This window comes from Gorilla gorilla, chromosome 7, assembly GCF_029281585.2.
Source record: "Gorilla gorilla gorilla isolate KB3781 chromosome 7, NHGRI_mGorGor1-v2.1_pri, whole genome shotgun sequence".
NCBI lineage: Eukaryota > Metazoa > Chordata > Mammalia > Primates > Hominidae > Gorilla > Gorilla gorilla.
The window spans coordinates 64849469-64869531 of record NC_073231.2 but is presented as its reverse complement, the minus strand read 5'-3'; the positions used below and the strand labels follow the sequence as shown (position 1 = coordinate 64869531).

The window sequence follows — 20063 nt, the reverse complement described above, 5'->3', positions numbered from 1 at the left end:
TTTCACAGGAGGATCACTTGAAGCCAGGAGTTTGAGACCAGTCTGGGCAACATAGGGAGACACTGTCTCTACAAAAAAACAAAACAGCAGCAAATTAAATTAAATTAAATTAAATTAAAAGTAAACAAAAATAGCTGGGTGTGGTAGTGCACACCTGTAGTCCCAGCTACTCAGGAGGCTAAGCCAGACGATCGCTTGAGCCCGGGAGTTGGAGGCTGCAGTGAGCTATGATTGCACCACTGCACTTCAGTCTGGGCAACAGAGCAAGGTCCTATCTCTGAAAAAAAAGAAAAAAAAAAAAAAAAAAGGAAGATAACAGATGTATGTGTTCTTCATTTTATTTTATTTTTTTTTAAAGGATTCAGAAAACTGAATGCATGGAATTTGTTTTGCTTTATCACAATGTGAAAGTGTTGCCATTCCTTTTCATGTGAAGCTGCTCTTATTATTATTATTAGATTACTGATGAGTTTTTGCAATGTATCACTTTTGTATGGCTCAAGGCTAAAGAGATTTTTCAATAGAGCGAGTGCTACCCCGACTTTGCCAAACAATGGTAAAATATATCAATTTAATCAAGAGACATCTTCCTCATATCATTTATTATCATCTACTTAAGAAGGGGTAATTACCAGAGTTTCTGAAAGTTCTCAGACAAGGCTTGACTGGATGCTGAATATACTTTCTGAGTTATCATTGCATAGAATTAACTTCTCACTTCAAAAAGAATTATAGCAGACACCTTTATATTTGGACAAATATAACTTGTTATCCTCAAATCTATGTGTTTAATATTTGTGAAGAGAAAAGTACCATGCACAATAAAACCATTTCCGACGTGTCAAGTTTTATAGTGAGTCACGGGTCTGTCTACTCAGATAAATGCAACAGGACATCCTGTAGTCACTGTGCAGTTTTTCCAATGCTTCTAATTTTTTCTTTTGGCCCTGCATGAGATGCAAAGGCAACCACATTTTAGCCAAAGACTAAAACATTATAATTATAGTTGCAATTTTGCACAAAAAGAAAGAATTTTAAAGGCACTGTTGAAGGATACTATTTCTGATAAAATCCCCACAAACTATATTTTTATTTTAGAGTACAAATCCTCTTTTTATTGATTTTTTGTTCATTTGTACTCTCCTCACCTCTCACTCCCACTCTTTATTACTATTATTTTTGAGATAGAGTCTCACTCTGTCACCCAGGATGGAGTGCAGTGGCATGATCTTGGCTTACTGCAACCTCTGCCTCCTGGGTTCAAGCAATTCTCCTGCCTCAGCCTTCTGAGTAGCTGCAACTACAGGTGCGCACCACCACGCCTGGCTAATTTTTGTATTTTTAGTAGAGATGGGGTTTCACCATGTTGGCCAGGCTAGTCTCAAACTCCTAACCTCAGGTGATCTACCCGCCTTGGCTTCCCAAAGTGCTGGGATTACAGGAGTGAGCCACCGCATCTGGCCTCACACCCACTCTTGACATTGGTTTTGGCTATTGCTTTTTGTTTTTAATGGGAAAATAGGTACTTCTCTAAAAAGCTAAAAGGTATATACTTTTGTTTTGGTAACATGCTATTTTACTCAGAGTTCTCATATCAATTTTGAAACGATTTTCTGCTTCTTCCCAATAGAATGGTAAGAGAATCATCAGATAAATAGGCAACAGCTTACTGGGCTACCAGCCAAAATGGTAGAGGATTTGCAAGAATAGGACAAAAGTCAGCTAATATGTATAGAAAGAAGAAATAATTAACAAATTAATGAATTATTATTTTGGTTTTGCTTAAAGAATTAAATTTGTGGTTTCTTTAGCTACTGATGATGATAGAGACCATTAGAAAACATTAACAAATTAGGCTGCACTTCACTTTCACAAGTGTTCTCAAATTTCTTAAGCATTTTATTTCATACCAGAAAGTTACATTCACCACTCTAATCCATAGGACAAAGGATGAATGCGTAATCAGTTCACTGTGATTAAACATTTGACTGTTGATATTAATATATTACACAAAGGCAATACATGAATTTGAGAATTATTTTTTCCTGACAATTACTGGCTGTGTGATATTTGGCAAGTTACTTCTCTGAGCTTTACTTCCTCATCTGCAACCTAGGAATTAACAATACCAATTACAAATCATTGTGTGAGAAGAAAATACAACAACATAGAGCAAGTATTGTGGTTGGCACGTAATGAGAAAAAGCAAGCATGTGGTAACTGGAGGATCATGAGCTCTGGGGCCAAAAAGGCATTGGTGGCTCACGCCTGTAAACCCAGCACTTTAGAAGGCCAAGGTGGCAGGACAGCTTGAGCCCAGGAGCTTGAGACCAGCCTGAGCAACATAGCAAGACCGTGCCTCTACAAAAATTAGCCAGGCATGGTGGCACATGCATGTAGTCCTAGCTACTTAGGAACCTGAGCAGGAGGACTGCTTGAGCCAAGGAGTTGAAGGTTGCAGCAAACCAGTCATCATGCCACTGCACTCCAGCCTGTACAACAGGGAAAGATCCTGTGTCTCTTTTTTTTTTTTTTTTTTTTTGAGACAGGGTTTCACTCTGTCACCCAGGCTGGAGTGCAGTGGCATGATCACAGCTCACTGCAGCCTCGCCCTCCCAGGCTCAAGTAGTTCTCCCACCTCAGCCTCCTGGGTAGCTGGACTGCAGGTGCACGCCAATATGCCTAGCTAATTTTTTGTATTTTTAGTAGAGACAGGGTTTCACCATGTTGCCAAGGCTGGGATCCTGTCGCTTTAAAAAAAAAAAAAAAAGCTGGGGCAGTGGCTCATGCCTCTAATCCCAGCACTTTGGGAGGCCGAGGCGAGTGGATCACGAGGTCAGGAGTTCGAGACCAGCCTGACCAATGTGCTGAAACCCTGTCTCTACTAAAATACAAAAATGAGCGAGGCGTGGTGGCACACACCTGTAATCCCAGCTACTCGGGAGGCTGAGACAGGAGAATTGCTTGAATGCAGGAGGGGGAGGTTGCAGTGAGCTGAGATCTCACCATTGTACTCCAGCCTGGGTGACAGGGCGAGACTCCGTCTCAAAAAAAAAAAAAAAAGGCTATATTCCATCCCAGAACAACAGATTTGCTAGTTTAATGATGTCAGATGAGGATATTTTACATCTCTGCACCTCAATTTCTTTATAGTGAGAAGAAACAAAAAATGAGCATGTGAAGCACCCAGTATCCACCCAGCTGTGGCGGCAGCTGCTGTGTGCCTTCTCCTGCGCTTTCTTGGCTCTCTGATTCTCTAGCTATGACATTAAAGTGAAAAATGGCAACAAAACTTGACTATTTTTATTGGAAAGAAAAAAAGTTGTAGTATTATCATACAGAGATTATTTCAGTCTGTGAGAGGAACCACAGTATCCCCCCAAATAAATCATAGCTTCAAACAGATGAAGCTTATATTAAAAAGAGGTGACATCTAAGAGCTTTGTGTGGCAAATGCAGAATAATTATGTACAGAAAGGGTCTCTGATATTTGCAGCTTCCTTTTTTTCCTTTTCTTTCTTTCTTTCTTTTTCTTTTCTTTCTTTCTTTTTTTTTTTTTTTCAGGGTCTTGCTCTGACACCCAGGCTAGAGTGCAGTGGTGTGACCTCGGCTCACTGCAACCTCCACTTCCTGGACTCAAGTGATCCTCCCACCTCAGCCACCCAAGTAGCTTGCACTACAGGCCTGTGCCACCACACCTGGCTAATTTTTCTATTTTTAGTAGACATGGGTTTGCCATATTGCCCAGGCTGGTCTTGAACTTCTGGGCTTAAGGGATCCTCCCACCTCGGCCTCCTGAGTACAAATACTGGGATTACAGACGTGAACCACACAGCCTGGCTGATATTTGTAGCTTTCACTTACTTCCATTTTATCACCAACCCTATATCTAGTTATTAGCCAATTCAACATTGTTTATGTTGGCTAGGCCACCGTTCGATTAGTACAATGCCAGGCATGCAAAATGTGTAAATTAATGAAAAAGCTGGAAACAATCCAATTTTCTGAAAACATGTAGTGTCTTGGAATTCTCTGCTTCTTGACAGAAGAGCTTTGCCAATTACTGCCTCGGACTTAAAACCTACTGCTCAGAAACTTAGTCTGAAGCCTCCAGCTATTTCCAATAGAGCCTTCTCAGGGGTCCCCATTTCTTATTCCTGTTTCCACACTTAAGTGACACATGTATCATCACACGTGGATGTATATGTGTATATCTATATATACATACATAGTATGGCCTCTTTAATTTATTTTAATACATTGTCCTAAAATTTGAATTTTTTCCCCTCAATCTGTGTTTAGCATAAGGTATTTGATTACTATAGCTTATTTGATTAGTTCTCAATCATTTCCTGAACCCATCTCTCAGGGACACCTTTCTCTTAGGGTTGAAAACTGGGTACTGCCAAAGGGATAAGTTAAAACTGAAAAATACTCTCTTACAACTATTTGCACTTTATCAGAAATGTGCCTTATTCAGCCATATATTTTAGCAGTATTCTAAGTTTTCAGGTTCAGATCACAAAATATTCTTCAAGGAACTTCAGAAGATTTCATATTAGTTTTCTAGTCCCTGTAAGACTTTCTTTTGTTTAGCATGGGTATCTAGTTGGAATGGCTCATAAAGGATGGTGGAGGTTTGTTTCTTCATCCTGGCAATCTTCTTACCCCTGTTTTTGTATGCAGATGCCCCTCAAGTGTTTTTCCTTATTGAAAAGCAGCCTCCGAATTGGCCTAAGCAAAATTACTGCTTTACACTGCCCAGTTCATTGCTCCAGGGCACAGTGAATCATTTTCTTAGGTAAAATGCCCTGAACTGGCAACGAAAGTCCTCACACTTAGTGCTCCTCTAAGAAGTATAGCATTTGAGACCTGGAGGTTACTACAGATGCCATCCGGACCAACCCCACCTCTTAAAAATGAGCAAATCTGGGTTTCACAGCTAATACATGGTGGAGCTAGGGCCAGCACTGACATCTTATAATTCCCATACAATATTCTTTTACTCAGAGAAAGGTTATTTTTGTGGCTGACTGACACCCTAGAGAACTTAGCCTTTAATCAATTTATAAAACCATAAAATTATTTTGTTTATAAAATTAATCTTTAATACATTGAAAAATGCATTCATCTAACAGACATTCACTGGACACCTTTGTGCCTGGCACCGAGCCAGGCACATGAATGTAAAGGTGGGCAAGGGTCTGTCCTCAACTTTAAAAGCTCAGGATCCTCTTGGATGTGCCTGTGAAACCCTGACTTGGGATGTGGCCATGTGCCATGTGCATGTGAGATAAAGAGATGACAGATGAGGTGGCTCATCTTTGAACGATGGCACAGAGACTGCTGGGAAGCACCCTGGTTCTGGCTCAGGAGGCCTGAGTTGAGGCGCAGCTCCTCACTCACCAGCTATGTGACCTTGAGCAAGTCTTATCATTTCATCTGTAAAATGAGGTACAGAGTAGCCACACTGGTATGGCTTTGAGGATTAAATGACATACATGTAATGCCCCTTGGATGATACCTATCACACAATAAATGTTAGTTACTTTCTCCCTTGTTGAAAAACTGGGTGGAAATCACATCCACCCTCTCGGCCTTGTAGATTTATCAAAATTATTGAAATTATACATTCTAAAATAATTTGTAAAATATTAGTCTCTTTTACCCCAATATTATTACAACCACCATCTTACTCCTTGTTTCTTTCCAGCCCAAGCATTGCAACCACTTAAACAAAATCCATCTGTGTGGCCCCAACTAGCCTTAAAGCCCACCAAGACCAGAAAAAGTAAGAGGTAGGAGTTTAAACCAAGTCAGAAGTTGTGTTTCTATGTTCCTGACTGTATCTCTATTGATCCAGTCAATTTTTCATTTACTAAGCTCCAACACAGATTACATAGTAATTGCATTTCATCATCAGTCTACTTTTGTCAAGATTTTATTTTTGTTTTATTTCTCAGGGAGCTTATTCAAAGATTAGCCTATATTTATAATAAAAATACATTTAGCATTAAGTACAATACTTTTGTACTATGTTGAACCATGTACATTTGCCAATGTTCAATTATTTTTAACCTGTAAAAATGGCAGTCGTGGTGCTTGCCCTGAGCCGAATGAGCTCAGTCCCTGAGGCATGTCATGGAAGCTCTTGGAATCTCAGGTTCTCATGCCCAACAAGAGAAGCTGGCACGAATGTGTTCCATTCCTGGAGCTTACAAGAAGAACCCTGACCCCATTCCCTACATCATAAAAGGCCCTGCTCTGCATAGGCCCTCCTGTCAGGAGAGAAGTCTGTGGATTTGTGTTCTTCTGGAGCTCATGAACCTTCCCAGGCCATGATCTATGCACCACAAACCCCAAAGTCCCTGCCCATGTGTTCGTGGGCAGACCAGGTATTTTGTAGATGAGATTAATATTTAATTCAGTAAATATTAAGCAAGGCAGATTACCCTGCATAACGTGCGTGGGTACAATCCAATCAGCTAAAGGTTTTAAGAGAAAAAGACTGAGGTTCTATGAAGAAGAGGGAATTCCGTTAGTAGACTGCCTCTGAACTTGAGTTGCCACATCAACTCAGCCTTGGGTCTCCAGCATGCTAGCCTGCCTGGTAGATTCCAGACTCACTACCCCCAAAATCACATGAGTCAATTCCTTAGAATAAATCTCTCTCTTTTGAATAGAGATATCTCCTATGGATTCTGTTTCTCTGGAGAGCCTTGAACAATAAAAAGGTACATTTAAGGCTGGGGGCAGTGGCTCATGCCTGTAATCCCAGCACTTTGGGAGGCCAAGGCAGGCAGATCACTTGAGCCCAGGAGTTGGAGACTAGCCTGGGCAACATGGTGAAACCCAGTTTCTGCAAAAAATACAAAAATTAGCTGGGTCTAGTGATGTGTGACATGCAGCTGTAGTCCCAGCTACTTGGGAGGCTGAGGTGGGAGAATCACTTAAGCCCAGGAAGTTGAGGCCACAGTGAGCAGTGATTGCACCACTGTACTCCAGCCTGGGCAATGGGCGTGACACTCCATCTCAAAAAAAAAAAAAGGGTACATTTGTCCAAGTAGAAGGATAGACCATATTTTATTTAATACTTTGTCACTTGAAGGCCAGGTGCGATGGCTCATGCCTGTACCAAGCATTTTGGGAGGCCGAGGCAGGTGGATAACCTGAGGTCAGGAGTTCAAGGCCAGCCTGGTCAACATGGTGAAACCCTGTCTCTACTAAAAATACAAAAATTAGCAGGACATGGTGGCAGGTGCCTGTAATCCCAGCTACTCGGGAGGCTGAGGCAGGAGAATCGGACCCAGGAGGTGGAGGTTGCAGTGAGCTGAGATCATGCAACAGTGAAACTCCGTCTCACAAAACAAAACAAAACAAACAAACAACAACAACAAAACCTTTGCCACTTGATATACATAGATGAGACACATGGTACTTGGACCTCCATTTTTACTCTCACAAATCGCCCCGCAAGTATTAGGGTTGAGCCTGAATATTTCCACAGTTCCCACTTTGTGGAATACACAGGACTTATGTATGAGTGCTCTAAAGGTAGCTAACATCCCAGAAAGCTCCAGAAGAATCTGTACAATGGAAGGAGATGAGGAGAGGGAGTGTGGCAGCACAGTAGAAAGGCCACAGGCCTGGCCAGCTAAGCCCACTGGCCAGCTAAGCCCACAGTCAGATCTTGACTCGATCACTCACTAGCTGTGAGTAACCTGTGTGATCTCGGAAAACTTTCTTAACCCTTCTGTGACTCAGTTGCATTGAAAGTAAGACAGGGCTAATAGCATGTTCCTCAAAGATTACTGTGAGAATTATGTGTGTGTGTATAAAATGTACAGAAGTGACTTGCCCAGCCCGTGAGGCAGATTGAAGACTCAATCACCATTAGGTTTTTCACTACAAACCAAGCAAAATATTGCCTCTCTGGGTTCCGACACAGTAGGCGTTTCCCCTTACACCACACTAACCTTTCATTTAGCAAACTCGCTCTGAGTACCTTCTGCTTACGTGCACTGCACTTAATGCTTAGGGTAACAAACAATAATCAAAATGAAACCAAACAGACAGGCCCAGATCCTCATTCAGGAGTTCACCATCTGGTATTAAGAACTCTGTGTAGATAAATAACAATACTAGAATAAAGGTATAAACTGACAAGTGTCAACAAGAACTAGACATCACTTTCCATGGGATTTCTTTCTTTCTTTTTTATTTTTTGGAGTCAGAGTCTCGCTCTGTCACCCAGGCTGGAGTGCAGTGACATGATCTTGGCTCACTGCAACCTCCGCCTCCTGGGTTCAAGCGATTCTCCTGCCTCGGCCTCCTGAGTAGCCCTCCTGAGTAGCTGGGATTACAGGCATGCACCACCAAGCCCAACTAAATTTTGTATTTTTTAGTAGAGACGGAGTTTCACCATGTTGGCCAGACTGGTCTCGAACTCCTGACCTCAAGTGATCCACCTGCCTCGGCCTCCCAAAGTGGTGGGATTATAGGTGTGAGCCACAGCGCCTGGCCTTTTGTATTTTTTGTAGAGATGGAGTTTCGCCATATTGCCCAGGCTGGTCTCCAATTCCTGAGCTCAAGGAATCCTCCTGCCTCTGCCTCCCAAAGTGCTGAGATTACAGGTGTAAGTCATTGTGCCTGACCTTTCTGTGGGATTTCAAGGAAGGAAGAGATATGCTGTGTCTGCAGAAGGCCTCCTTGGTGAGGTGGCATTTACACTGTCCTTGAAAGATGGGTAAGACCCAGCTGTGTGAGGATAGAGGTCAAGAAAGGCAGTGAGTGAAAACAAAGGCATAAAGGTGTCTGTTGTTGTGGCCTGAGCCATCCCAAAATACTCTCAATATCATGTATACTCATAGTATTAGCCAACCTCCTACTCCTCCTTCCACCTCCTCCTCCACCTCATTCCATCACTTTTCTCCTTAGATTGGGAACACTGGGCCACTTGGCTACCTTCCCAGCACCTGTGTGAGCTAGATGTGGGTCATTTTATAGATGAGCAAACAGAGTCCTGTTGAGTATAGTTTTTCCAGTAATCACAGGTACAGAAAGAACCTCTTCTGACATCCTTGGGTCATGTAAGCAAGCAATTCAGGTTCAAAATAATATTAGTTCAGTCAAAACTCTCCTGCTGGGTTGGAAGGTAAATGAATACAGCTCCCTTTCTGACTTTATAAGTGCAAGATTTTCCACTTGTAACTTTGCATCCTGTCCACAATCTGATTTGAAGAATCCCTAACTAAGAACCAAATACTATATGTCATAGGACAGTTGTATTTTTAGGATAGTGGTATTCTTGGAGCTTAAGAATAACTAATCAAGATAAACAGGACTTCCGTGGAACAGACACACATAAACCATTCAGATCATTGAAAGGACGTGCCCGGAGTCAGAGAAAACCGTAGCCTACCCTGGGATGAGCTTTACCTTGTAGAGGGTGGCTGAGATTTTACTGAGTCACCTGGAGCAATGCTCTGCATTTCCTGGACTTTTCTGGAGGTGGAAGTAAGGAATGGAAAGTGACTATAATGAAGCCATCAAGGTGTCCTCAGCACTGTTGCTGGGCATATGATATCACTAGCTTAGGGGTCTGGGAAAACCAGCCAATGAGGTTCATATTAAAGCATACCTACACCTCTTCATCCATAATTCAAGCTGTCTTACGGGGTATGAACATCCAGCATTTCTGAATTTAGTTTGGGGTGACAGTGAAACAACAACCAGCTTGGTGGCTCTGAGAGGTCTCTATTGATTTCTGTGAAATATCTCTTGTCTTACAGCAATGCTGGCCACATACAAGAAGTGGTAATAACTACATCACACTATGAGGCTTGAGCACTAGGAGGGATTCAGCCAATGCCTCCTGCCAAGCCAAAAACTAGAAGCAGCATTTGAAGCTGCGTTTATTCAAAGGCAACATAGATAGACAGGCTGGGTGCAGTGGCGCATACCTATAGTCCCAGCATTTTGGGAGGCCAAGACAGGTGGATCATTTAAGGTCAGGAGTTAGAGACCAGCCTGGCCAGCATGGTGAAACCCCATCTCTACTAAAAATACAAAAATTAGCTGTGTACGGTGGTGCATGCCTGTAATCCCAGCTACTCTGAGGCTGAGGCTGTAGAGTCACTTGAGCCTGAGAGGTGAGGTGAGGGTTACAGAGAACCAAGAGCAGTCCACCCTGGGTAACAGAGTGAGACTCCATCTCAAAAACAAAAAAAACACACGCGAAAAAACCCGTAGACAGAAACTGAACATCCAAGATGGCCACCAAACCAGACGCATACATACATGAAAACAACATAACATCAAACAAGGCAGACAATGTTACCAGAACATAAAATCATTATTAGTATTACACAAACATCCTCATCTGGCTCCATCATCATCTGATGGCTGTTACCAAACTGTTTTTGTAGAATTGAATATGGGACCCCATCTTGTTCCTGGCACACAGGGGGTGATGAGTGAATGGAAACATAGTCCGGCTCACATGGCCAAGGAATAAATGGGAGGCAATGGCCTTGACTGGACCCTGAAGGGTCCCTGATGGTTCATCATGAAAGGTTACTTTGGACAAGCTCCATCCCCACAGAGTGATGTAAAGCTCAATGAAGGAGGCTGGGTTTGCTGTCATACTGGGAAAGGAGTGCAGGCACCCACATGTGTCACTTCCATGCTCACGATTTAAATTATTTCACTGTCAGCCAGGTGCGGTGGCTCACACTTGTAATCCCAGCACTTTGGGAGGCCAAGGCAGGCAGATCACCTGAGGTCAGGAGTTCGAGACCAGTCTGGCCAACATTGTGAAACCCTGTCTCTACTAAAGATACAAAATTAGCCAAGAATGGTGGTGCGCGCCTGTAATCCCAGCTACTCGGGAGGCTGAGGCAGGAGAATTGCTTGAACCTGGGAGGCAGAAGTTGCAGTGAGCTGAGATTGTGCCATTGCACTCCAGCCTGGGCAAAAAGAGTGAAACTCCATCTCAAAAAATAATAATTGTAATCCCAGCACTTTGGGAGGCCAAGGCAGGCGGGTCACAAAGTCCGGAGTTAGAGACCATCTTGGCTAACACGGTGAAACCCTGTCTCTACTAAAAATACAAAAAAATTGCCTGGGCATGGTGGCACATGCCTGTAATCCCAGGTACTTGGGAGGCTGAGGCAGGAGAATCCCTTGAACCCGGGAGGTGGAGGTTGCAGTGAGCCAAGAGCGTGCCATTGCACTCCAGCCCGGGTGACACAGTGAGACTCCACCTCAAAAAATAAATAAATAAAACACACACACACACAAAACTATTTTGCTGTGATGCCTATGCCAGTGGCCAAGGCAGCAGCACGTCAGCGAGCACAGTTCCAGGAGCTCTGCTGGTGCCAGGTGGCAGTGATGCATGACATTCCTGCCCACTCTCAGCTGTCTTACGGTGTATGAACATTCAGCTTTTCTGAATTTAGTTTAGGGTGATGATGAAACAACGGCTAGCTTGGTGGCTCTGAGAGGTCTCTATTCACATCAACAGCTGTGTCTTCTGCTTGACAGCTGGTCCCAGGTGCAGCTTTCAGCAAATCCATCACCTGGGTATATGAGCTGGGACAAAAATACACTTAGCTCCTTCATGGAGATTGACAGTGACATCACTGTGCTACAAGGAGCTTTGTGAGACTGGGTTCAGCTCAAAAAGTTGCCAAACCTACCTGACCATAAATACTTTCTCCATGTAAGACCTGTTTTTTGCTTTTTTTTTTTTTTGAGACGGAGTCTCACTCTATCACCCAGGCTGGAGTGCAGTGGCGCGATCTCTGCTCACTGCAAGCTCTGCCTCCTGGGTTCACGCCATTCTCCTGCCTCAGCCTCCCGAGTAGTTGGGACTACAGGTGCCCATCACCATGCCCGGCTAATTTTTTTTTATATTTTTAGTAGAGATGGGGTTTCACTGTGTTAGCCAGGATGGTCTCGATCTCCTGACCTCGTGATCTGCCCGCCTCGGCCTCCCAAAGTGCTGGGATTACAGGCGTGAGTCACCGTGCCTGGCCTGTAATACCGGTTAACATTGGATAAGTATTTAAGAAAAAATCTACCTTGTGGCAATTTATGTATAAATAATATTTCATACAGTTGTTAAAATTTTTTTGTAGCCTAAAATAATTCTTAGCAATTTTTGTTTTTCTTTATTAATTCCTTGTATCTATAATCACTTGTGCTAAAGTCACCCATTTTCCCCAGTAATACAGGTTTAATATTCTCAATCCTTACCACTTTACCCTCACACAGAGGCATATATCCATGCTACTTTTTTTTTTTTTTTTTTTTTTTTGAGACCGAGTCTCACTCTGTTGTCCAGGCTGGAGTGCAGCAGCGTGATCTCGGCTCACTGCAACCTCCACCTCCTGGGTTCAAGCAATTCTCTTGCCTCAGCCTCCCGAGTAACTAGGACTACAGGTGTGAGCCACCACACCCAGCTAATTTTTGTATTTTTAGTAGAGACAGGGTTTCACCATGTTGGCCAGGCTGGTCTCAAACTCCTGATCTCAGGTGATCCACCCATGTCAGCCTCCCAAAGTGCTGGGATTATAGGTGTGAGCCACTGCCCCTGGCCACATGCTACTCTCTTAAAGACAGAGGACCTGGGGGCGTGAGGGCTTGAGGAAGGCGGACGTTGTTCAGAGAGGTGAGCTCCAGGCTAGAGGAGGGCGGAGCACACTCCACCAGTGGTTCCCAAACTTGGCTGCTCATTGGAACCACCTGGCAAGGTTTTCAGTCTCTGATAATTGGGGTTCCCCTCACCATCCCCATCCCCCAAAGACTTTGATTTAACTGGTCTAGGTAGGGCCTGGGCATGGAGATATTTTAGCAGCTCAGGTGATTCTAATGTGCCGGCAGGGTTGAGCACCACTACTCTGAATTATTTGCTACTTGGTAGTTAGGTCTGTGGCCAAGTTGGCAAGAGTTAGGTGGAAGAATACTAGAAGAGGCAGTAGGGGCAGCCCACACAGTGGCAGTGGGATGGGTTGCAGCACAGATGATTTGGTGGACCAACATGAACAGGTGAGCAGCATGACCAATCCTGGCCTTAAGCACCATGACCACGCATGAGATGATGATGACGGTGCTAATGAAGAAGTTCCTAGAGGTCAGATATTTCATTTTCCCACAATGGATGATGGGATGCTCTTGTATGCTGCATCCCATTATTTGTGGTAGTTATGTTCTATAGTCACTGTGAACACTGAATTAGCGAATACCAAGTCACTGCTTCTTAGGTTCCTGTGAGTCTCTGGACACAACATTTTCATTACATTATGATTAATACATAACCTTATATGGTGTGTGTTTCTGTTTAATGGACACCTTATTTAATATATGGCTGATTCATTACATTGAGTTCACAGCCAATAGCACAGTAGCTCCTGCCTGCAGGACGGTTCTCCAGTGGGCACGCCACAGCCTCTGGTGCTTAGCAACAACAGACAGCACTTTAGCAAGCTCTACACTTCGGGCCATTTATTTTTATTTTTATTTTTTTAATTTTTTTATGGAGGAGGGGGGGGTCTCACGATATTGCCTAGGATGGTCTTGAACTCCTGAGCTTGAGCAATCCTCCCACCTCGGCCTCCCAAAGTGCTGGGATTACAGGCATGAGCCACTGAGCTCAGTCGCTTGGGGGCCATTTTAAAAAGCAAAATCACCAACAAAAAGCACAGAAGTGTGGAAAGCATAAACTAAATGGACAGCAAAAAGAATACAAGAAGGCAGAGCATCGCCTTGTTCCACTATAGCTGGGAGGGTGTGCGTGGGGCAACTCAAGATTTTTACTGCTCTGGGATGTGCATATCTATGAGTGACTGGGAAAACACCTCAAGTATTGATTTTGGGATTACAAATACATTTTAGCAAGTAGATAAGTTCACAAATATGATATCTGCAAAAATGAGGATACACTGTACATAACGTATTTACAATACTGCCTTCTCTTGCCCCGCCCATCGTATTCCTTCCTTTCTTCAAAGGCCCACCTATCCTGTCAAGGAGCCTTAATTGATTTGCACCCTGCCTCTGATCACTGCCTTCTGTGCTCAATTTAGAGAAAACTGGTGAGATAAATCAGTCATCAATCAATTAACCAATCAATCAATACTAATGAACTATTTTAAAGCACCCAACATAATTTCTGGGAGGTAGAGTGGGGAATAGATAAATATAAAAGGCAGTGCCTTCCCAAAAGGAGTTTACCAGTAGTTGAGGAGACAAGCCTAACATGGGCAAACAATGCTAAAAAGTACCTAGGTCTAGTTTAAAATGATGTTGCACACCACACATGCTACAGATGCTTTAAAAAGTTGCCTATCAATAGGAGCTTTAAATAAAATTTTCCTGAGAAATAGAACTTTCATGGGACATTAAGAAGGAAAGACAGATATGGAGAATGATTGAATGAAGTATTCAGCAAGTATAAATGCAGCCTAAGAAGTGGAAATTAGCCTCGTATCGTTTTTTTCCAAATAAGAATGAAGAGATGAACTTAGTGAGGACAATTTTGTGAGGAGTTAGGGAGTTGCGTGCAAGCTCAGGTCAGCCTGATGATGTTTTGTTCCTTACCCTGAGAGACATTTTACCAAAAACACTGACAGACATTCCTGATAGATTAACCAATACCAAACGTTTTTGAATCCTATTCTTATTTGCCACACACGTTTAGTCAGGATCTCAAGGATTCATCAGTAGCAGCAGATACTTTAATGTAGGGTTAATATATTTGAGAGGTCATTCTTAAGAAAAGTCTAGGCAATAGGCCCTCAGGTAGTTAATTATTCCGTAGGATTCATTGTTTTTTGTTTCATGTTGTTTTGTTTTGTTTTGTTTCATTTTTCTATTTTTCTCCATAGGATTCTTGATAGGTTTCAATCACACACCTTCCCATGGGTATTCCCATGGGTAACCCACCCCTTCTCTTCAGCAGTAAACTAACAACTACATACCAGTGAACATCACAGGTATAAACCACCTTTCTTCTTTTAAGGAATTAGTATGCAAACTTTAGTACTCTTTTCCTAGTAACAAATAACTGCTGTATCAGATTGTGTCACAAGGCAGCTGCTTTGACTTATTGCTCTGTAGCTGAGGCCAGCCTCTTCAGAACATTGTTAATGAGAGAAAGGAAGTGCTTTGGGCAGTGTCTGGCCCATCAGGCCCTCTGTAAATGTTTGCTATTAATGCAATGCTGAGATCCCAGTGAACAGAATCTGGTTTAGAAGAAGTGGGTATCCACGGTGCCCGAGCCTAATCTTACATCCTGAATTTGTAAGTGGCATTTATTGAGTTGAACATGAGCTTGAGCACGCGGTCACACATTCTTTCAGCAAACACTGGTTAGGCACCAGCTGCTACGTGCAAGCACTGCCCTACATGCTGGGACGCAGCTGTAGTAGGAATGAAATAACGCCAGCATTCCTGCATGCGGGCAGTGCGGGCCCTGTACAGAAAGGTACACGAGATAGGCATCCTCACATCCATTGTCCTGGGAGGAAACTGAGGCTTTGAGAAACGGAGAACTTGCCGGGCCATTTGACTCTACGTCATCCCCTCCCCCATCAATGCCCTGAACAGCCTCCTGTACACCCTTAAGGAACTTACTTTGTAATGATTATTAAGAACTCAACGAGACCCCGAGCATCACCCCGGCATATCGCATCCTTTCTCTAGAGAACCCCTAATGTTGGAAGGGGTCAGAGCGCACCTCCTCCGCTCCTGGGAGCACCCCCTTCCTAATAATACCTTGGGGATGGGTCGGAAGGAAAGGAAAGGAAAGGAGACGCGAGAGGTGTAGTTGATGTGCCTGCGAAGCCCAGGCTCCTCCGCAGATCCTTCCGTCCGTCCCTACAGGAGAAGGCTGGCCCGGGCTGCTCCACTCCCCGGAGCTGCAGACTGAGTCGCCAGGTTTCTGTGCCTTCAAAGCCCTGCGCGACGGCCACACCAAACACCCAAAGCTTGGGCAGGGACCAAACGGTCACTTCCCCGCCCTCCGGGCTCAATATGCAAATCCGAGCACCAGGAAGTAGCTGGGACCTCTCGGCCGAGCCCAGAGACAGCCAGTTCCTCTCCCGCCGCGCCGGGCCGCGCTGCCTCTCGCTCCCCGGCCGTGGCGCCTCCGGGCCAGACGCGCTGCAGCCTCCAGCCCGCGGCAAGCGGGGCGGCCGCGCCACCCCCGGCCCCGCGCCAGCAGCCCCTCGCCGCGCGTCCAGCGTTCCCGGCCAGCAGCCTTCCCATACGCAGGTCCTGCTGGGCCGCCCCGTCGCGCCCCTCGCTCTGAACTCAAGTCACCGTGGAGCTCCGCCGCCCCGAAACTTTCACCGCGAGCGGGTGAGTCCTCTGCGCGAGCCCAAGGGTGGGCGCGGGCACGCGGGCAGTGGGTGCAGGGGCTGCGGCTGTGCCACCAGCCAGAGTCCCGGGCGCAGGGTAGACTCGGGGCCGGGGGCATCGGCGCGGCCCGCGGCGGCTTCCTGGCCGCACCGCCTCCGGGCCCCGGCGGCGAAGGCTCTCAGATGTCTTCAGCCGACGGGTGACCGGGCCCGGGGGGAGCCAGGGCGCGGGGACTGAGGCTCCGCAGGTGTCCGCCGCGGAGCCGCGCAGGGGAGCGGTGGGAGGTGCGGGCGCGGGGGCGGGCTCACCGCGTGTCCTTCCCGGTGAGGGCCCGAGGGCCGGCTGCTGTCCCGGCTCCGGCCGCTCCTCGCACACAGTGGGGAAGCCGCTGCCCTTGCGGAGCGGGCGCGCGGCGGGGATACTGGAGAGGACTCCTCGGATTGTGCAATCTGATCTCCCCTCTGGACCCTGGGTCCCCTGGCAGTGGGAGATGGGGCTCGGCCGGCGCCCTCTCGAGGCCCGCGGACAGTTGCCCTCCCTGGTGGCCCCGGGCAGGAGCGTGACGTCGAGGGGCTGCGGCGGAGGCTGGAACTCACCCTCCCGCTGCGGCGCCTCTCGGCCTGCCGAGGAGCAGTCCGGTGCTTTTGCCGGCTGAGAGGAAGCGAGAGTTATTTTAAGAATTCAGGGGTTGCCTTTCCTTCGCCTTGGGGGAAGGGCGTAAGAGTCAGTTCCCACTTTCCTGCATTCTCTGGGCCCATGGTGGCATCTTTTGCTTGCGGTGCATTCGTAACTTTCCAACAGCCTGCCTGTCATGTGGATTAGCGGTTGTGTCTTTGTATATCCGTGTGTGTTAATTATCCCAAATTCGCCCTTCTTCGCCAGCTCAGAATCTAGGCCTTGCACTTTGCTGGCTGTATATTTAGGGGACCGATTATTGAAATTCCCTGTTTGAGTTTCTTCATCTTTGAGAGAGCATATATACCTCAGGGGCTGTTCAGTACACACAAAGCCCCTAGTACGTACCAAGCATTTCATAAACGATGTTACTGTTATTTATTGCAGTGAATTCTATTCATATAAACGAGGCTTCTTGGTTCTTTGCAGCTTGGTGATGTTGAAGCTAAGACTACCATGTCAGATTTAGCCATCTGACCTTATTAGTAAATCTGCTTAATAAATACATGAGGGATTTGCTGTCCCAAAGCAGGGCCCAGTAGTCTGACTTTCCCTAAAGAACTAGCCAATAAACTGGTGGACTACAGGGATGTTTTCTCTGTACAGCCAACACCTAAAGCCATGCCCTGGGGAATAGGCACTGCAAGAACCCAGGCCTTACTAAGCCCTTCTCTGTAAGAGTAAGCTTTGTTGGGAAAGGGTGGGATCCAGTTAGTCCCTCCATTCTCATTTGGAGGTAAGCAGGTAAGCGCTTTGAGGCCTATAAAATTTCACTGGATCATAGAGTCTTTGGTGACTGGGCCTCTTTGGATGTAAATGTGTGGCCCTTTTGCTGAGTGAAGGATAGAGGGCAGCAGATGTAAGGGGAGAGAAAGTAGGAGCCAGGAACCTTGAGTTTTGGCCTCTTCCATCATTTAATATGCTGTGATTTGGGATAAGCCACTTGGGCCATTTATTCAGCCAGGATTTCCTTTATAGCAGCAGCCAGAGTTATATTGATTTGTCTGCAGGTTGATAGTCTGTATTAACCATTACAGTGGAAGCTCCATGAAAACTGCTCCATCTGTCTTGTCCAAAATGATAGCCCCAGTGCCTGGTACATAGTAGGTGCTCAGTTCGAGATTACTTGGAAGAAGGAATGAAGACCTCCTGTGAGCTTGCCCTATGCAAAACTGAGGACATAGGGAGATGAAGAAATAGAGCTGGTCCCTAAGGTGTTTGAAGCCTACTGGCCCTTTCTGCTGTGGTTTCTAAAACGGGGATTTGAGAGGCTTTGTTGACTGTAAAGTTACCCAGCACTGAGTTACCCACATTTGGTGTTCTAAATGAGAGTCTCCACTCAGCACCGCTCTTCTCTACTTATTACTGGAAGAGAGGTCCTGATGTGGGGTGGTTAAGATGTTTCCTGCAAAGGTAGTTGGCCCAATCCAGAAGACCTACATTATTTTAGAGTCATTGGTGTTACAAAGGTAGGTCGAAACTTTGTAATCCCGCCCCTGCCCTCCAATAGCTTTCTTTTAGCAGAAAAGTGGTCCAGCACTGTTCAATGACTTTGAAAGCCTTTTACTTCTATCTGCAATATTTGTTTTTAGAAATAAATCACCAAAAACATCTAAGATTCCAGTTGGTTCACATGACTATGTGGAGTTGTAACTTAACAAAATTAAATCATATTATTCATGTGCAAACCCATACTAACTTTATAAATAAGGACACCATGTATACATGCCCACAGCAGGGAACATTGTTATAAGCTCACTCCTACTGATGATCTCAGTGATGCATGGATGAGTGTTAACATTGAAAGGCCACCACAATCATTAGTCAGGACATTGATCAATGTCACATCGATAGCAGAGATAGCCTCAGACCTTTTCTGGCTCTTCCTAGCGATGATGGTGAAGGTGTTAGCACCTTTCATTTGTTCAGGGCTCTGAAGTCTTCCTGAACTCTAATTTCATTTGAACCTCTTGTGGCTCCTATAGGATGGAGAGGGACAGATACAGAAAAAGATTCAGGGGGTTGTCTAAGGTCACAGGCTTGGTTAAGTGGTACCATTAGGAGTAGTAGGTATGTTTTTTGGCTCTTTCTAGTTGTCCACCTTTGGACTTGTAGTGTGTGCTCAATTACAAATGCCTCTCAACTTATGATGAGGCTGTGTCCCAATAAACCCAATCGTAAGTTGAAAATACTGAAAGTAGAAGATGCATTTAATACACTTAACCTACTAAACATTATAGATTAGCCTAACCTGCCTTAAACATGGTTGAAACACTCACATTAGCCTACTGTTGGACAAAATCATCTGACACAAAGCCCATTTTATAATAAAGTGTTGAATAGTTCATGTAATTTATTGAATACTGTATTAAAAGTGAAAAATGAAATGGTTGTATGGGTACTTGAAGTACAGTTTTTATTGAATGCCTAATGCTTTTGCACCATCGTAAAGTTGAAAAATCATTAAGTTGCAGACCATCTGTGCTTAAAAGCAAATAAATAGTTCATTTAACAAACATTTTAAAAGTGAAATCATGAGTTAGTTTTCTTTTATCACTTGGTAATTGTCTGAACTAAGTGGCTAACTGCTCAGGACATAGCAGATGCACCATCAAGCTGGGCACTTCAAGCTGTCTTCTAGAAATGAATTTCTGTGCTTTTTAGCACTGCTTTTTGCTTGGGGGTGGGAAAGGGTGGTCTCCAGTAACTGCTAAGATGACACCTATACTGGCTGCTGTCCGAGCAGCTCTAGTGACTGTCTTGGGGGCAATCAGTTGCTTATTGGTTAATACAGAAGTACCTGAGTAATACTTTGCAAAAGGACTTTCCCCGACCTGTGTTGGGAGTGTCTCCCTGTAAACTTTGCCAACCTCCTGGTTGTTTTATCAGTGAGAGCATCATTTAAGTGAAAATATAAATTAAGGAGACAGGGCTCATAGGACGCACATTAAAACACCTGATCATTTTGAGCAGCTGCCGTGTGCAAGGCACTGTTCTAGGCCAACAGTATAGATATACATTGC

The 20063-nt window shown here is 44.9% G+C and overlaps 1 protein-coding gene across 3 annotated transcripts in view; it reads left to right on the top strand.

Moving 5' to 3' along the window:
* The first annotated feature begins 16023 nt into the window (after positions 1 to 16023).
* The window catches only part of LYN (LYN proto-oncogene, Src family tyrosine kinase), a 138977-nt gene continuing 134937 nt past the window's right edge, over positions 16024 to 20063 (top strand). For 2 of the 3 annotated variants that reach the window (XM_004047019.5, XM_004047018.5), the window contains exon 1: positions 16069 to 16365. Coding sequence is in view for 1 of the 3 variants with exons in the window: in XM_055348743.2 (XP_055204718.2) it covers positions 16039 to 16365 (327 nt within the window). In the remaining 2 variants the exon portion in view is untranslated. Of the gene's footprint in view, positions 16366 to 20063 lie in introns of all 3 variants that reach the window. The other variant, XM_055348743.2, reaches the window with a different exon arrangement.